The following is a 17460-nucleotide window of genomic DNA, read 5'->3' as shown; positions in this document are numbered from 1 at the left end:
GCTATTGCTGATCTCCTTTTGTTTTGTTTTTGTGAAGCCACTTTTGGTCCTCAGTGTGTAGAAGAGCAGAAGCTTGGTGCAGGCTTTTGACATGAAGTATTGAGGGTTGGGTTAGAGAGGGCGGGCTTCCCTCCTCTTGCAGAGAGCTGTGTGCCCTAGGGAATGGGGTACAGATCCAGAAACTACTCATTTCACAGATGAGGAAAATGGGGCCGGAAAGGCTGATGAATGTTTCCAAAGCCACACAGTTGGTTAGTGGCCGAGCTAACTTGGAGTCCTGGCTAACAGTCCAATGAGAAGATGTTTCATGTTCTTTGTTTTTACTTTATCTTTGCTGGTTTAAAGTGCAAATGATTCCATTAATGAAAACTTTTAAATGCTTCCCTTTTAATATGTTGAGCGGGGTGTGGCTTCTTTATGTTCCAACAGATACTAAAAGTTTATTTTATAATTTTGTATCTCCCCTTAGGCAACTCTCTGCCTAGGTCTTTTGAAATCACAAAAAATAAATTACCGGGCGCCTGGGTGGCTCAGTTGGTTAAGCGACTGCCTTCGGCTCATGTCATGATCCTGGAGTCCCGGGATCGAGTCCCGCATCGGGCTCCCTGCTCAGCGGGGAGTCTGCTTCTCCCTCTGACCCTCCTTCCTCTCATGCTCTCTGTCTCTCATTGTCTCTCTCTCAAATAAATAAATAAAATCTTTAAAAATAAATAAATAAATAAATAAATAAATAAATTACCAATGGGCTCAAGTCCAGTAAGCAGGATTTACGTTGCAATTCTGATCTTAATACAACTTGTTCCTGCTGCATATGCTGCTGTGGGGCCTTGTTTGTAAAGTTTGTCTTGAGCATCACTGAACTCTTTAAAAGAAACTGCTTTTTAATGTAATGGCTTTATTTAAAACTAGAATTTAATCATAACCTATTTTTATTGTGTCTAATGAACTATAATCACTCTAGATTTGAAGTGGTTTCTTTCTAAATTAGGTGAATGGGTTTTGAGGCATATGGGGCTTTATTTACTTTTATCAGTAGGTACATATTTGTCAACCGGATGAATGCTATTATGTTTTTAAAAAACACATGAAGAATTATTTTCGCTGTCCATTCAATAGGTTTACTTTCAGTTTAACTTTGTCATAACGTTTTATAACATTTTAAACATTCAGAACCAAATTGAATTTGTGGGAAGACTTTTTTTTCTTTTCTCCTCCTTCCCTCCCCACCCCCTTTCTTTTTGTGGGACTATTTCTAATGGTTTGTTTTTCCTCTTTAGAGATGTGCTTTTCTTCCTGTGAGATTTGGGGTACTAGGACACCAAGCCATTTGTTCTTGTCTGCTTCTCTGAAGGCCAGTTTTAGAACTGTTAATTTGAATAATTGAGTAATGAGATAGTATAGGAAATTATGTGAGCTTAACAAAATGATCACTTTTGCTCTTTCTGGAATTTTGCCAACATGTTATTCCCCCCTTTTTCCACTAAGTCAGATTGAACACTTCCATTGAGTTGTTCAACTTTTGACTTATAAATTCTTTTAATCTTCAGACTCTTATTTAAAATGATCATGGATTGCACAATAGCCAAATTATGGGAAGAGCCCCAGTGCCCATCAACTGATGAATGGATAAAGAAGATACGGCATATATACACAATGGAATATTACTCAGCCATCAAAAAGAATGAAATCTTGCCATTTGCAATGACAGGGATGGAACTAGAGTGTATTATGCTAAGCCAAATAAGTCCGAGAAAGACAAATACCGTATTATTTCACTCGTATGTGGAATTTAAGAAACAAAACAGATGAACGTATGGAAGAGAAAGAAAAATAAGATAAAAACAGAGAGGGAGGCAAACCATAAGAGACTCTCAACTACAGAGAACAAACGGAGGGTTGCTGGAGGAGAGGTGTGTGTGGGGGGGCTGGGCTAAATGGGTGATGGGCATTGAGGAGGGCACTTGTTGGGATGAGCACTGGTGTTGTATGTAAGTGATAAATCACTAAATTCTACTCCTGAAACCAATACTACACTATATGTTAATGAACTTGAATTTAAATAAAATCTTGGGAGAAAAAAAAACCAATCATGGATTTCAGCTTTCAGTTGTGTAGTTCACACTGCCTTCTACTTACAGTACACTAAAATAATCTCTCATCTCTACAAATACTTAGTTTTGAATGTCCCTTAGGCCCTAGTAGTCAGTATTGCTTTTCTTTTGCCATACATTTGCTTACCCTTTCCCTAAACCCCCTCACTCTCCAAGAATCCATGCTGTTGAATTTAGCTTCTTCATCCTGGCTTCTCTATCATTCCTTCCCACTTTGCTGGGCCACCCTGTCTTTTCTCATGGGGATGAGCTTCTCCATATGGGACAGGAGTAATTGTCTTTCTCCAAGGGGCACGCTATCTTCTGGTTCCTCACAAGCTGTTAGGGAGGTGAGTTTTCAGGAGGCCCTCTCTCGCTACAGATGAGGTGGGGCCAGTGTTTACAAGTGCTTGAACGTGTGTTGGCGTGCTAGCAGCCCATTCTCTTCCCCGAGAGTCCTAATAAGGAGACGGTAGAGTCCCCGTGAGATCTTCACAAGCTCAACCTCCTAAAAGAGAAGAGGGAAGCTCAAGCTGATTCTGCTCACCAAATGTGCGTCTGTAGTAGCCAGTGTTTGGGCAGCAGTTGACAGGAATGAAAAGCATTGGTTTGTGAAAGGAGGATTTTGGTTTTTGAAATTAGCTAGGAGGACAACCTAGATTTTCATTTTGTTGGAGGCAGTTCCTGAAGCAGGTGCAGGGCGTGAATAATGTACCACACCTAAACTATGTGATTTGGCCAATGAACATTAGGCTTCTCCTGGGTCCTATAGTATGGTTTCCCTGTCTGTCAAGAGCCGGCTCAGCAACCGAACCCAGATTCCAGGTGTGGTATTCCACAGTCGTTCTGCAATTTGTAATCATAGAAACAGAATGTGCCTCCTCTTATTTCTTCCCTGCCAACAGTTTCTGGGTGGGTGAATGTCAGTAGCTGGAGTTATTTTTAAAGAGGAGAGGTGAGGCTTGTCATGCAAAGCTGAGAAGAGGGCGTTTGTTTGCAGAGCAGAGCTGACATCAAAGTGTAGATTACTGCTCAGTGGCTAGGCACTTGTCCTGTAACAGGTAATGTTTAACGTGCCGGTCACAAAGATCACAGAACAGCGTATGCCCGGGCATAAGCTAGCGCTACCGTTTATGCTCTGCAAGACTGAAAGGCTATACATGCCCGTGTAATTAAAAAAAAAAAAATGTATGCATCGGTCTTGCTGCCTCCTTTTTTGCTGGCTGTAATTGGACTTTGAAGCCTAGAAGTTCTATCATAAAAATTTGTACCCTTTGTTTGAGAGAGAGCTCGGCTAAGCAGTCACTTTCCACTTCTTTTCACAGGATAATATAAACGTTTTTTTGAAAGCTTGTGAACAGATTGGATTGAAAGAAGCCCAGCTTTTCCATCCTGGCGATCTACAGGATTTATCAAACCGAGTCACCGTCAGGTAAGTTTCACTGGTTTGTTATCTATTTTTTTCAGCTCAGGGCTTGTGGCTGAAGTGCAAAGAATTTCTGAGATGTTATGATTACTGAAAAATCGTTCCTCTGTCTTCCTCTGTTCTCATTCCAAAACTGATTATTTAAAAAATAGCTTAGGGACTATGAATGTGAAGCTGTCTGTGATTGAGACCATCACATGTTGTTATTTTAACTCTCTATACAAACTAAAATGGTAGTTTATAGTTTAATACTTGTCCAACATGGTAGTGTTTGGTTGCTAATAGTGAGGGTGCATGTTATAGAGTGACTTTAGAGGTTATATTATAGTTTACAGAGTAAAAAGGATGATTTTAATGTGATCTTTATATTTGGAATTAAGACTAACAAAAATGAGACTGGGACAGTGGCTAAAGAGACTTTCTTTTGTAATTTGGAAGGCAGCGATGCCTGGCACCAACATGGAATGCTAATGACCTTGTCAATTGTGGATGATTTCTAGAAATGAACTGTTTTTCACTATTTTAATAGTATGGATGAGAAAGTGAAAGTGGGGGTGAAAATGTGTGCAGGTGTCTCTGTTGTGTTTTAGATGGAAAATGGTGTCATGTAGGAGTGTATGGTTTCAGGAAATCTGGTTTTAAGCTCCTATGGGATTGTTTTCCCCCCTATAAATCTAATTTGCTTTCAGTGAATCAGAATAAACTCGTGTTACCAGATAATCGTGATAGGAAAATGATTTAATTTTGTAGAAATGATGACCTCTTTATCATGGCCCTTAAAGCTAGTTAATATTTTTTAAAAGGAGAGAATATAAATGCCTTATTCTAGCTGTAGCAATAATAGAAATGGAAAGATTAGTTTCTACCATTTTAGACAAAGATTTAGTTTATATGGTTGATATCCTATTGTAGTAGCTTTGAAGCTTTTTAAGAATTGATGGTAAAATCTTAAAAATGGCCAATAATTTTTCTTAAAGAAAAATAACCGTGTGTATAAGTATCACAGTACGCATGGTCTTTTAGTAGTAAAAGCTAAAAGTCCAGATAGAATTAATTCATCTTTTCAAAGCCTAACAGTACATATTTTTAAACGAACAAGCCATTTTGGACTTATATGCTTCCAGTTCTGTTGAATTAGCATTTCTAAACTACACAGCCTTGGTAAGTGTATAGCAGGGATGGGTCTTTCTGCATTTCTGATTAATTGGAAGATAGCTTGTTCCTAAGTTTCATCACCAAAATGGCATGTTTACTTCTGCGGTGTTGTGAGGTCATGCTTGATATCCATGAAAAATAACTGCATGGATGACTTTGTTTTATTTTTCCTGATCAGCCTTCTCTTGAGACTTATCTGATGGGCAGAAAAAGTTTTCACTTAGAAAGTGCTTTATTCTTAATGAACAGGGACAACTTAAGGAAAACACCCCCCCCCCCCCCCCCGCAATCATACTGTTTTGAAACTCTGTAGCAGATGTTTGAGCAGGCTACCGATTAGGCAAAACATGTTTGTTGGCTTCTATTCCAAGAATGCTCCTAGCAAAACTTGCCTGGAATCTGCTTCATGAGATGTTGGGTCGAAAGCGTTTAGGAAAAAGATCAGTACCTGGGCTCAGTCTCGAGGGAAATTAAATCACTGAAAAACTGAAACTGGGAGGTCACGTAGTTAGAGCTGGAGTAGGAAGTAAGCAGAACAACTTGTTTCAGTGGAAACCGCAAGTTCATAAAGGTGTGCCTAGGTAGTGGCCGGCAAGCCTGAGAGCCTGGACTCTGCTTAGGAACATTTCCCCTGATAATTCCATCTTGTCGGACCAAAGAGCCCAGGGCTTGACCTTGGGTCTGCCGCAACGGAAGCCCGGGAGCCTCCCGGTTATGAGACTTGAGCGAGTTGACAAATGGCTTATTTAAAAATGTTGGCTATGGCTCTTCTGCCCTGAGATTGCAATTTTATAAAAGGAAGCAAGTTTATGGGAAAGCAAATTATTGGTTACTAAATATCCGTGTATTTCTTAGTTTTTAGTTTTCTTATATAATGCGGAGACTTCGGTAGGTCAGATCTCCTCCTATCATTATTGTAGATTAAAGGAGTTGGTGTTGGTTAGACTAGTGGTTTTCAAATGGGAGCAGTTTTGTTCCCCCAGTGGACGTTTGGCAAGGTCGAGAGATAGTTTTGTCAATATAGTTGAGCTGGGAGTGCTACTGGCATCTTGTGGGTCAGGAATGCTGCTAAATACCCTTTAATGGACAACATAGTCCCCATAACAAAGAATTTTCCAGCCCCAAATGTCGGTAGTGTTGAGGTTGAGAAACCCTGACTTAGCCTTAAAATTCCTTATTTCCACTCTGCCAGCAAGCTAATCATGTGGAAATGAAGGCTACTGGCTGACTTTACATTCTGCTAAAATGTAACTTTTTACTTATATTACTATAATCATTTATGTATTTCCGTGTTAGCATGTTTGCCCATTTAAAAAGGAAAGCTCATTATCACTTGAATGTGCAGTACTGTGTCAAGTAACCTTGACATTATTTTGCTCATCTGTATACATTAAAACTAGCAAAAATGGGGCGAAGTACTCGATTATTTTAAATGCTCTATTGGAGCTCACCTGCTAAGACTGCATGAGCAGTTCGTAGACGAGTGTGATCTAACATGCGTGTTTGTATGACACACTGAAAGCAAATAGGAGAGGACAGTCGATAAACCTCCATGCTGGCAAACATGAGGTATTTCTTGTTAGAGGGCAGCAGTGATTTAAAAAAAAACAACAAAAAAACAAAACCCAACCCCTCTCCCCGCCCCCAAAAAAACATGGATGGCCCACGGAGCCGGGAGAGTTGTGTGGGGTAGCAATGAGGGGCGGAGCAGAGGCAACCAATTTAGAGAGATATTGCTAGTCAATAATTTCAAAAATCCAGACCCTAACTACAAAAACTTATTTTCCAGCAACTACAGATTTGCAATAAAAACTTTTCCACTGGTCAAACAGAACCAGGGTACTCTTTATATTTCTATAATTATACATATTAATACGTGATCTAAAATTTTTTTTTTTTTAAGATTTTATTTATTTATTTGACCGCAACACAGGCAGACGCTTAATGACTGAGCCACCCAGGCGCCCCGTGATCTAAATTTTCTAACAATTACTTCTTGTAGGAAGTAGTTGGAACTTTTCCAAGTGTGTTTGAATTATTCATTTATTTTGGGACTGCATATACTCAATTATCAGTTAATACTTTTAATTTTGACATTCCTGACTTGAATGAGTAGGATCCATCTTGACACTTTCTTTTCCCCAACAGGGAAAAGCAAGTTTGTGAGTTTGCCTTCATGAATTACGGTAGATTGAGGTTGAAGTTACCCTAGGTGAGATGTTTACTGAGGCCATGAAATTTAGCTTCTGTACCAATGAATAACGGCATCATTATTATTAACCATTTCCTAAATGTCCATACTGAACTCAGAAACACTATCCACAGAGAAGAGGTGGTGTGACTCGTATGGAGCTGTCTTTGCACACTTTCTATAGAAGGCCTGGAGCAGAGTAAGCACCGTGACCCCAGCATCATGCCACAGCGCACTGGAGAGCTCCGATAGCAAATGTCATGCTCTTTGGGGTGGCATCTGGTCACTCAGTGGCACCGAGCAATTGCTTGTTGTAGAAAGCAGCTCAACAGAGTAGTCTGGAGGTTGTCCTGTATTAGAGGAACCAAAGTTGGCAGAAAGGCAGAGTTGAATATTAAAGGTTTTAACTTTATATTTTTAGCAACTTGGCTCTGAAACAAAGTTCCGTATTTAAACCATTGCCCTAACGAATTACATATTGAAATTTTTAAGCTGAGAATTTGAACAGATTGTAAACATGTTTCTTCTTTCTACCCCCTTATCATTCCAATCCAGTTTATAGCACTTCCTTAGATGCATTCTGTTCATAATACAATTACAGGATGGCCATGCTTTTGAGCACGCTATTGCAATTATGCAAAGAAAAATTATTTTCTAGTACAGACTCACTCTTCCATTTAGGCTATTAATATTTTAGGTATAAATGGTAATTTTAAATGTTTCAGTTTTTAAAAGATGTCTATCAAAGGGAGGGTACAGAAATTGATTTTTTTTTTTACACATACTATTTGACAAAGGAACAGTAGTTGGAAACAATTAGTGTTACCATATTTCCCTCATGAAAATAAAGGAGGCTCAAAACGATATTTTAAGGATTTAACTGTTCTCTAGAGCTTCAAAAGGATGCTTGATTTAGTGGCAATACCGTAAAGTCATTTCTCAGAAATATGGTTCCCAGATGGCACTCGAACAGCCTGCCAAATTGAGCTTAGGATATGAATGTGTATGTGAGTATTTATTTAAGATTTTAATTCATGTAAGTAAAAATATACCTACTCTGAAGTAATTTTCATAATTTTCTGACTTAAACCTGCTTTTACTTTTTTTTTCATGCCCTTCAAATGAGTTTAACATCTTAATCTGGTTTTTTTTTTTTTAATAATGACATCCAAACTTGGATCAGTAACTTGAGCATGGTGACTTCCACCTGTCAATTCATGTTACCCTTTTAAAAATGTTCTCTTCCTACCCAGCAATTAGAAGGGAATGAAACAGAAAGGAAGTTTGCACTGCATGCATCTCTATCCCATTCAGCGATTCTCTGGTGTCAGGTAGTGACTGAAAGGGGGCATTAATTCTTTTGGGTTGCCAAGACTCTGCTTAAGGCCAGAAGCAAAAATGTTTGGACATGTTTTCAAATGGTCTTTAATTGCAGGGTTAGATTATCGAAGAGTCTGCTTAGTTGCAGAGAAAGGTTGTGGAGTAAGAGGGTGTGTCCCATACTGGGACAAAGCTATAAAATAACTGAAGATTTATGTAGTATCAGTTTCTATTTTGAGTTCTTAACTAACTTCTCGGATAGTTAAATAAGTTTCTGAATGCCAACTCTCCATCCTCAGGTCTTCACTCCTTTAAATCCCCAGAGCCGTGGGGCCTGATTGTATCTCGGCTTGCTGGGTGAGGCTTGATGATGTGGGTTTTTCTGGCCCAGGGTCTTTATATTCGAAAGTAAACTGATGTATGTTTGTTGCTGCAGAGTCTCACTGGGCAGCTCATCTGCTTAGCAGTTGACATGAGTTTGTTCATGAGAGAATAATAGAATTTGCTTCCCTTGACCAGCTAGCATTTGTTTTATAACAAGGTCCTTCAAGGGTTAAATCAAAGAGGCAGATTGTTGTTGAAGGGATTTTCCTGTCTTCCAGATTATGACCTGTAGGGCTGCATATGTTGAATTAATCAGACTTTTAACGTTGCATACGCTGTAATATCGGTAGCTCTGTCAGTCACTTTTGAAACTGAGAGCTTCACCAGTAGCTAGAGGTGTTAAGCATTGCTTTGCTCTGAGTTCCTTGATGTATTCTGGTATGATTTACCTGATCATTTGTGTGAGGGTATATGTGTGAGGTGTGTGTGCTTCCATGTATTTTGGGAGCTACAGAGAACAAAATAGCACTTAGTTCAGTAAGGGGAAATTTTGGTGTCAGAAGTAATTTGCTTGTTTGTCACATAACGAGCACTGATTGGGCATTTTCTCTGTAGCACCTAAATATGAGGTTCCCAGGAACCACTCTTACCAGTCAAAATACCGTGGAGCCTACCCTTAGTGGGGCTCCCATTATATTTAAGGAAATGTCCCCGTAAGTTCACAGAGTACATTGTTTTGAGATAAATGCACAGACTTCTCTGAGTATACAGAGATGAACAATCCTTTCAACTTTTTAATCAGGAAAACACTTTAATGGGAGGTGACATTGATTTCCCATCTTGGCTTTGAAAGCACTTTTGTTTTCATCTACATCTAAATGTTCCCTGGACTTGAGACTATTTGAGGACAGGGACAATTACATTATCCCCTTATTTCCTTACTTCCTGACACCTTAAGTGTTAAGTGTTTATTTGAAGATTGTATTTTATTTGTTTGTTTATTTAAGTTTTTAATTTTTTTTATGATGTTCAGTTAGCCAGCATATGGTACATCATAAGTTTTTGTTGTAGGGTTCAGTGATTCATTAGTTGCGTATAACACCCAGCGCTCATCCCAACACATGCCCTCCTTAATACCCCTAATTATTTTGATTGCCTGGACATTTTAAAGCCAGGTTTTTTTGTTTTTGTTTTTGTTTTAAGATTTTATTTATTTATTTGACAGAGACAGAGAGAGGGTACATAAGCAGGGGGAGTGGAAGAGGGAGAAGCAGGCTTCCCGCTGAGCAGGGAGCCCGATGCGGGGCTTGATCCCAGGACCCTGGGATCATGACCTGAGCCGAAGGCAGATGCTTAACGACTGAGCCGCCCAGGTGCCCCTAAAGCCAGGTTTTGAAGATGGAAACTTCTTTTTTTCCTTTGTCAAATTTTCCCCTCTTTCAAAATTGCATGGCAGATCTGGCAAAGCAGCCATTGATCTCTTGGTTTTAATTGCCTTTTACCTATCATTCCAGAATAATATGTAGCATATTACAACATAATCTAAAATTGAGACAATGTAAAAGAGGAATGTGCATTTACCTCAGTGTGTAGTACACTAAAATGGAAACTTTGGACCTTGTGCCTTTCAAAATAGTTGGTGGAAGTCTTAATTTCTATGCTAATGTACAAATGATAATCACTAATATTTAATGGACATTTGAAGGATGTTCTGAGCTTGCTTATAGGAAGGGTTTTAGAAAAATTTTAATATTTTCATGTCATGATCACAAGTCACTTCATTTTGTGAAATAAATTTCAATATATGCTTAGGACTTTCGGGTGGAAAAATATGTTGGTTATATAGGTAGTTGGAATAGTTCATAGAAGTTCAAGGGCAAGAAATAAAATTTTTTAAAAGGAGGGACCAATATTGGAGGTAACTTCTTAGAAGGAGTCCTAAAAGTACTTCAAGAAATGTTGCCAACAAGTTTATAGTAAGCCTCATTCCTTCCAAAGTCAAGCTACCTGCCTTGGTACCTCTTACCTTTGCCTAGAACACCAAAGCCAGTAAGAAAAAAGTCACAAATTACCTTTGACTTTGATATGATAACTTTGAGTATGGCATGATAACCATTTGAAGAATATGAGCGAGCACACAGAAACTTGAAAATTTCTTAACATTTCATTTGAACTATTTCTACTACACTTTAGCCTGCGTTTCTATCACTTTCCCCCAGGATGGAACAAAAAGTTCAGTCAATGTGCATCAGTTGTCATGAACAGATAAGCATCTAGGATGAGAGCAGGGCTTTAGGTGTCCCTTGACATGGGTTTAATCCCATCCCATTCAGTCACTGGGTAGCTGAATGACCTTAGGTTACTTTTCCTCCCTGTGATAACTGCTTCTCCATGAACAAGACAGATATCACTGCTGCTCTCTTGGAGCTTAGCAAGTAGCCCCATTTGGGGGATACCCCTACCTCACAAAGATGTTGTAATGATTACAAAGTCAGATATGTAAAGTGTTACGTGTTTGGCATACAGTAGTGCTCAATAAATGGTGTTGAATTATAATTGTGATCATTTTCGTAATTTGGCTCTCCCTTCTTGACCCTATGAAGATACATGTCCCCTGCAGAAGAACATGGAGGAAAAAAATCTGGCTCCTGGCTCCTTAAATTGTGACAATTAGCTATAGGCTTTATTTTTTAATAAGAATTTAAGCCTTTTTAGACTTAATCCCTTCTTTTGATTGGGAGCAGATATTAAAACAGGTATGTTTTTCTGACATTTATGTGTAGTCAACTTTTTACAATTTATTTTGTTAGACTAGCAAAGCTGGAAACCAGAGAACAGATAGCTAAGTTATTTGCTCTTGCTCCTGTATATGTGGGACCAAAAACAATTTTTTTTTTTTTTTCTTAGAGAGAGAGAGCATGAGTGAGTTGGCATGGGACATGATGGGGGAGGGAGAGAGAGAATCTTAAACAGGCTCCATGCCCCTCGTGGGGTGCAGTCTCTGATGACCCCGAGATTATGACCTGAGCTGAAATCAAGAGTCAGACACTTAACCGACTCAGTCACCCAGGCACCTTGGGACCCAAAACAATTCTATTACCTTTTATGAGAACTCAACTTTTTGTATATTTTCTGAATTGTAAATGTAAGTTTGATTTGCATCTTTTTAAAAAGTTTTGTTTCCATATTTTATATAAAATCAGAATCAGTCTATACACAAATCTAAATCTAAAACTTTATCATTTTCCTCTTATCATCCCATTTTTTCCCCTTCATTTCCATGAAAAGTCTGTCCTTTAGGCCATGAGGAGAGGAAGTTATCCTTTGGATAGGCAAGATCAGACACTGTTCTCTGAAAGGCTTTTGTAGGGCTTATGAATTTTTTTTGAAAGGTGTTCATAAACTTTAGGGAACTCCAATGCACACTCCAGCCATGTTTTCCACCAGACAGAAAACTTAGCTGCTTCTTTTGGGCATCGCCCATTTGTTTTGTCCGTCAAAAGGCTACTATACTAACAGCATAAGATCTTGATTATATTATCTAAAATATTTGTGGTTTTTACCCTAGACACTAAAAATAATCATAAATAGCAATAGGCACTATTTGGGAGGTCAAAAATCTTGCTGCTTACTTCCAGATGTATGCAATGGGAGAAAAGTCAAGAAACCAGGAAGCACACTTTTATGTTAATACTCTTTGACATAACATAACTTGATTTGTTTTTAATTTTTACAAAGAGCCTTCCTATCAAAAATGTTAAATCAATTGGGTGTTAAGTAACCTATTGCCCATGTATTGGTTATTTTTAAGAGTTTAGGTTAATGGAGTAGAAATATTTTAGGGATAATTGCTCAGGTATAATTTGTCATGTTGAGCAGCCTTGCCCGGTGAGAGTGGCTGCTGGTGAACTTAGACATACCTTTTTTGAGTATCCCTACTGGAGTGACCATCCCAACTGAACTGTGACACAGGGTGATGTGTTCTAACTTTTTCTTAAGAGCTTAACCATTGCTTCAGATACCACTGAACAATATGTGCAGTAAACCTAAGAAAACACGTTTCAAAAAGAGTTACTGAAAAGCTTGATTATCAATTGATCAAGGATTTTCTCTGTGTTTTGAGCAATTTGGGGGAGAAATCTTTAAATAAATATCAAGTATCACTTATTACATTTTGCTCTTTCATTACATTACAATAATATTGGCTGGTAGATTTTTTTGAAAATGCTTTTGTTCTGTACTTTTTTAGTTGACCGAGACACAGAAATAATCTTCAAAAGAATCAATGTATCTGGGTAAACAATTTGGCTGACATGTTACTAGATTACTTTTGGCTTAATATCGAGAAGGAAAAATGTCTACTAGATAATTATCTCATGCTCTATTTTGTACATAATAGTGTGTAATTCACCTATAGAATGTGCAGGAGTGCATACACACTAAATAAGAATATATGTGAAAATTTGTGTAAGGCTTAAAAGAGTGAAGCATCATATCCTGAGGGTCTCCAGATCTTTATTTTGGTGATGAATTCGTTATACAAAGGGGGTTGGTCCCTGTCTTAGAGGAGAAAAATCAGTAGTATGACAACTACATATGGGTGTCCAGAGGATGCTGATTCCAGACTATTAAGAAATTGAGCTGTGTATCTTTTTTCATACTTCCCATTCTCCATTTAATTCTACTTGCTGGAAAAAGGCAGGAAAAAAAGTCCTTTATTAAAAGACTGTGACTTCCACGGAGGTAAGCCTTGGGCTGTTGGAACTGACCTGATGGGCTGATGAGGGTGGGTGGGTGAGTCCTATCCTGGGGGTATTGAGTCCTTTCACCTGTAGACCTTCTATCTTGTGGCTTGTCAACCACATCCATCAGATACTTAATATTCACCATGTACAGATCCTGAATCCTGGGTGGGTACAGGTAAAAGAAGTCCTCCTCCTTTTCTACCTCAATCTTAAGACCCAAAGTGAAGAAGATGAAATGCATTGTGACGTCTTAGTGTTTGCTTTTGTGTCTCAAGGAGCACTGGCATGATTTATAGTTGGCGACTTTAAGGGAACGCTGGGTTTGGAGGGATGAAGTAGGTAAGGAAATCACAGTGCTAGAGTGTCCAGAGTATCTCAAATAATTAGGCTTAGACAAACCGGATAAGAGTGCTCAGGCACTGCTATTACATTAATTATCTTGAACCCAGTAACAGCCCAGCCACGTATTACCATTTTGCTTCTGTTTTGCTTCCCGTGGGTGAAGTGAAATGAGTCAGAAAAGTAACTTGTTTCGCTGTATGACCTTGGACAAATAACAGAGCTAGAATTTAAATTCAGGGGGTGTCTTAGCCTACTTAGCTTGGACTCCTTCCTCTATATTGTCAAAATAGACTTAAACAACCTTAAAAAAAAACTTGCTGCTATTATTTCTAGTGCTATATGACTGAAATTGTCTTGAGTTGTTTTTTAACCAGACCAGCTAGATCCGAAGTGGATTTGTGTATGTGATTGGTATTCCCTCATTTGATACATGGCAAGTATCTTTGTATTATGATTTAAAATTTTTTTCCTAGTTTGTGAGCCATGTAACTTCAAATGGATCTAATACTACAATATACCATCAAATTTCAGATCACTAATAAGCTCTCCTAATAAACCACCCGTGTGCCTTAGAATAGGAGAAATATGCTACGTGTATGGTCTTCACACTGGTTAGTTGAAAAACAATAGAGACTTTGGATTTTACTGATATGTGCACATAAGTTTTTAAGTTTTATGATTTTCACACAGACATTTATGAACGTTCAGTTGTATTTGCCATGATAATGGAACGTTCCTGTTAAAGCCGTGGATTGTAAAACCTTACTAATCTCAGTTGCTCAGGTTCACGCTACACACTTTGACCTTTGTAGCACTGGCATGGAAAGTATCTTTTAAAATAGAACTGGTAAATAATTTATTTAGCATAATTTCTTACCAATTTTTGATGCTCTGTTTTACTTGTTAAAACCAAACTAAATTCTGACTCCCTCCTCCAAACATTCTTAGCTGCTTACTAAAAATATATAAGATGGAAAAGATTATATATAAGATGGGATCTTTTTATTATGGTTTAGGTCATTGTGTATTAAATCTCATAACAAAATCCATAATTATAAATAATTTGAAGTCTTGTTTGAAAGTCCAAATTATAAGAAAAAAGATGAATTATAGTCCTGTTACCTAGTATAATGGATTAAAGAAAGCTTACTTCAGTACATTGCCCAAAGTCCTGCCATCAGTGTAGCCATTGGAGGGTTAGAAACAGGTGGTGAGCACAGAGCATCAAGTGTAACAATAAATAGCACAGTCTAATTCCAGTAAGATGAAACCCCTCTCTCATTGCAGAGAAGAGTAGGGGATCAGATAGTGACTCAGAAAAGCAAAGTCCAAGAAATGACTCAAGCACAGAAGCACTTTAAAAATTCCTTTACCAAGACTTAAGATAAATGAAGCAATCACTTCTTTTCCTACCAAGTCATTAGAAATTATTTCTTGCTAGTTCTTAAACATAAAGCATCAGGAGTAATTGCCTTTCATTAGTAGGAAGAAATGTTTATTAAGCTCCTCTTTTGTGAATGGGATGTTTTAGACTACCAGACACGGATGAAAGTCATAGGAGCCCAAGATACGGACGTAGGAGAAGAATATAAGGAAAATTTTCCTTTTAAATAACTGGTGGAATGGGTCTGATGCAATAATAGAAAACACTTGATTTTTAAGACTAGTAATATGTGAAGAGGAAAAGTCCTGTTTATGAGAGAGAAGGTGGAGGAGAGTAGAAAGAAAATAACATCTGAATGTTTTAGTTAATGCCTTGTGTAATCTAATAACCACTTTGTAAGATAGGGCGGTTGCCTGATTTTACAGATATGGAAACTGAGAAGTTCAGTTGCTTGCTCAAGGTCACATGCTTAGTTCAGGTGGGAACCCTCATTAGGACTCCTAACCCAGTGTTCTTTCCATTATAACGTTCTGCCTCTAAAGTATGCCCTAATGAAAGATATAAAGATTGAATAAAGGACTTTTTTTTTTTTAATGTGTTCATATGTATTTGTCAGATATGACCTCCGTGAAGTTGGTTGGGTAGGGAGGAAGTTTTGGATATACAGAAGAATTTGTAATTTTTAGATCCTGTGGGTAAGAAATTACCCAGACTTTTTTAGAGGTAGAGTGGTGTAAATAAGTGCTTCTCAAACTTTGGTGTGTATAAAACACCTTAGGATCTGGTTCAAATGCAGTTTCTGACTCATTAGGTCCAGGCAAGGCTGGGATTCTATATCACTAGCAAGCTCTCAGGTCATGACAATGAGGACCACACTTTGAGTGACAAGGATTTCGGCATCAAATGCTGGTGGTCACACACTGGAGTGAAGGTTTCACAGAGTGCTGGGGGAGATGTAAGGCTTGAGTGTGGATTGAAAAGATGAGCGGGATTTGAGTGAGAGGGGGGAGGGACGCAGGGAGATTGGGACATTGGTACAGAGTTCTAATCAAACATTTTCCGGAGCCTTTGGGATGTAAAACAATGAGTAAAGTTAAACAAGATCTCTACTTCTGAGTCCCTCATTTTTTGGGAAGCGGAGAGTGGGAAGCACAAGGAATGCATTTCCAGGCCAGCAGCTTGGAGGCAGGATGAAGGATGAGTTGGGCCCAGTTTGAGTGGTATCTTGAGTATCCTGGCTAGAGAGTTTAAGTGTTATCTCCTAGGTAATGGGATTATTTCCAAAAGCTTTTGAGCGTAAGGTCCCAATTTTTTTTTTTTTTTAAGATTTTATTTATTTATTTGACAGAGAGAAAGCACAAGCAGGGGGAGCCTAGGCAGAGGGTGAGGGAGAAGCAGGCTCCCAGCTGAGCAGGGAGCCCGATGCAGGGCTTGATCCCAGGACCCTGGGATCATGACCTGAGCCGAAGGCAGACGCTTACCTGACTGAGCCACCCACGCGACCCAGAAGGTTCCAATGTTAAAAGCAGAGATTGAGAAGGATGGGGTAATGAAATAGTGCATGAAGTAGATTGAGCACTAGGCTGGAGGCTTGGAGAGGGGTTAGGAAATTGTTGGATGGTTTGATAAGGATGGGTGTTTGGATAAGGATGACAACTGCTGAAAGCCGTGAAAATGTAAATTTGAAATGCCAAAGATGTTTCAAGTAAGACAAGATGGGGGTTGATTAGTATGAAGGAGCTAGAAGAATCCGCTCTTGAGCTTGTGCAACCACTAGCAGAAACAGGAACGGAAGATGCAAGTGAAGTTTCAACACATTGCATTGGACAGGACAGTAGAGCATCCACACGGAAATGGAGTTGTCAGGGTAATGTTCAGAAATTATGGCTGGCTATGTCGATTTGAGAGTCCTCTGTGAAGAGCAAACAGGCATTTGTAGGGGAATAGCCCAGCTCTGAGGAAGTGAGGGTGGAGAGGAAGTGTAGCTGGCTAAGGACTCCTCTTCCTTTTCTTCTCTGCCCACCCCCCCAATCATTTATGCAAGTGCCTCTGTTTCTGACTCCCCTATTCCATTGACCTATTATATTACCTCACTTTCTATCTATGCTGCGTATGCTCTGGGTAACTGTAGCTTTAACCATTCTTTCCTTCGTTTAAACTCAAATAAAAATTCCCTTGTTTTGTTAAAGTTCAACTTTGTTTTCTGTAGCACCTTCTGGAAATGTGAGGCCTGATTCCTTATCCTGGGAATTACTTTGCTTTGGAAAAACTGGCAGTGGGTGTGTCATGCCTTCCAGAGAAGCATCATGGGCTTGTCCTCTTGACCCAGTTGGATATTCAGATCGGCTTAGAGAATCTAACATCACTGTCTGTCCTGGCCTTGGGGTCCTTACTTTGTGAATATCACTGTTTGTGGGGCCAGTGTCAGCCGTACCCAACCCTACTCATTTACTCTGTGGATTCTCCTACACAATGAGAGAAAA

General features: G+C 38.9%; 1 protein-coding gene across 1 annotated transcript in view; it reads left to right on the top strand.

Annotated features, from left to right (window-relative positions):
* Nucleotides 1–17460, top strand: part of LMO7 (LIM domain 7) — a 199453-nt gene that overhangs the window by 103588 nt on the left and 78405 nt on the right. The window contains exon 4 of the mRNA XM_035003230.1: nucleotides 3416–3522. Within this exon, the coding sequence (XP_034859121.1) occupies nucleotides 3416–3522 (107 nt within the window). The remainder of the gene's footprint in view (nucleotides 1–3415; nucleotides 3523–17460) is intronic.

The sequence above is a fragment of the Mirounga leonina genome, unplaced genomic scaffold, assembly GCF_011800145.1.
Source record: "Mirounga leonina isolate KUSES-001 unplaced genomic scaffold, KU_Mleo_1.0 Mir_127, whole genome shotgun sequence".
Lineage (NCBI taxonomy): Eukaryota > Metazoa > Chordata > Mammalia > Carnivora > Phocidae > Mirounga > Mirounga leonina.
This window is presented reverse-complemented; position numbering and strand designations above follow the sequence as displayed.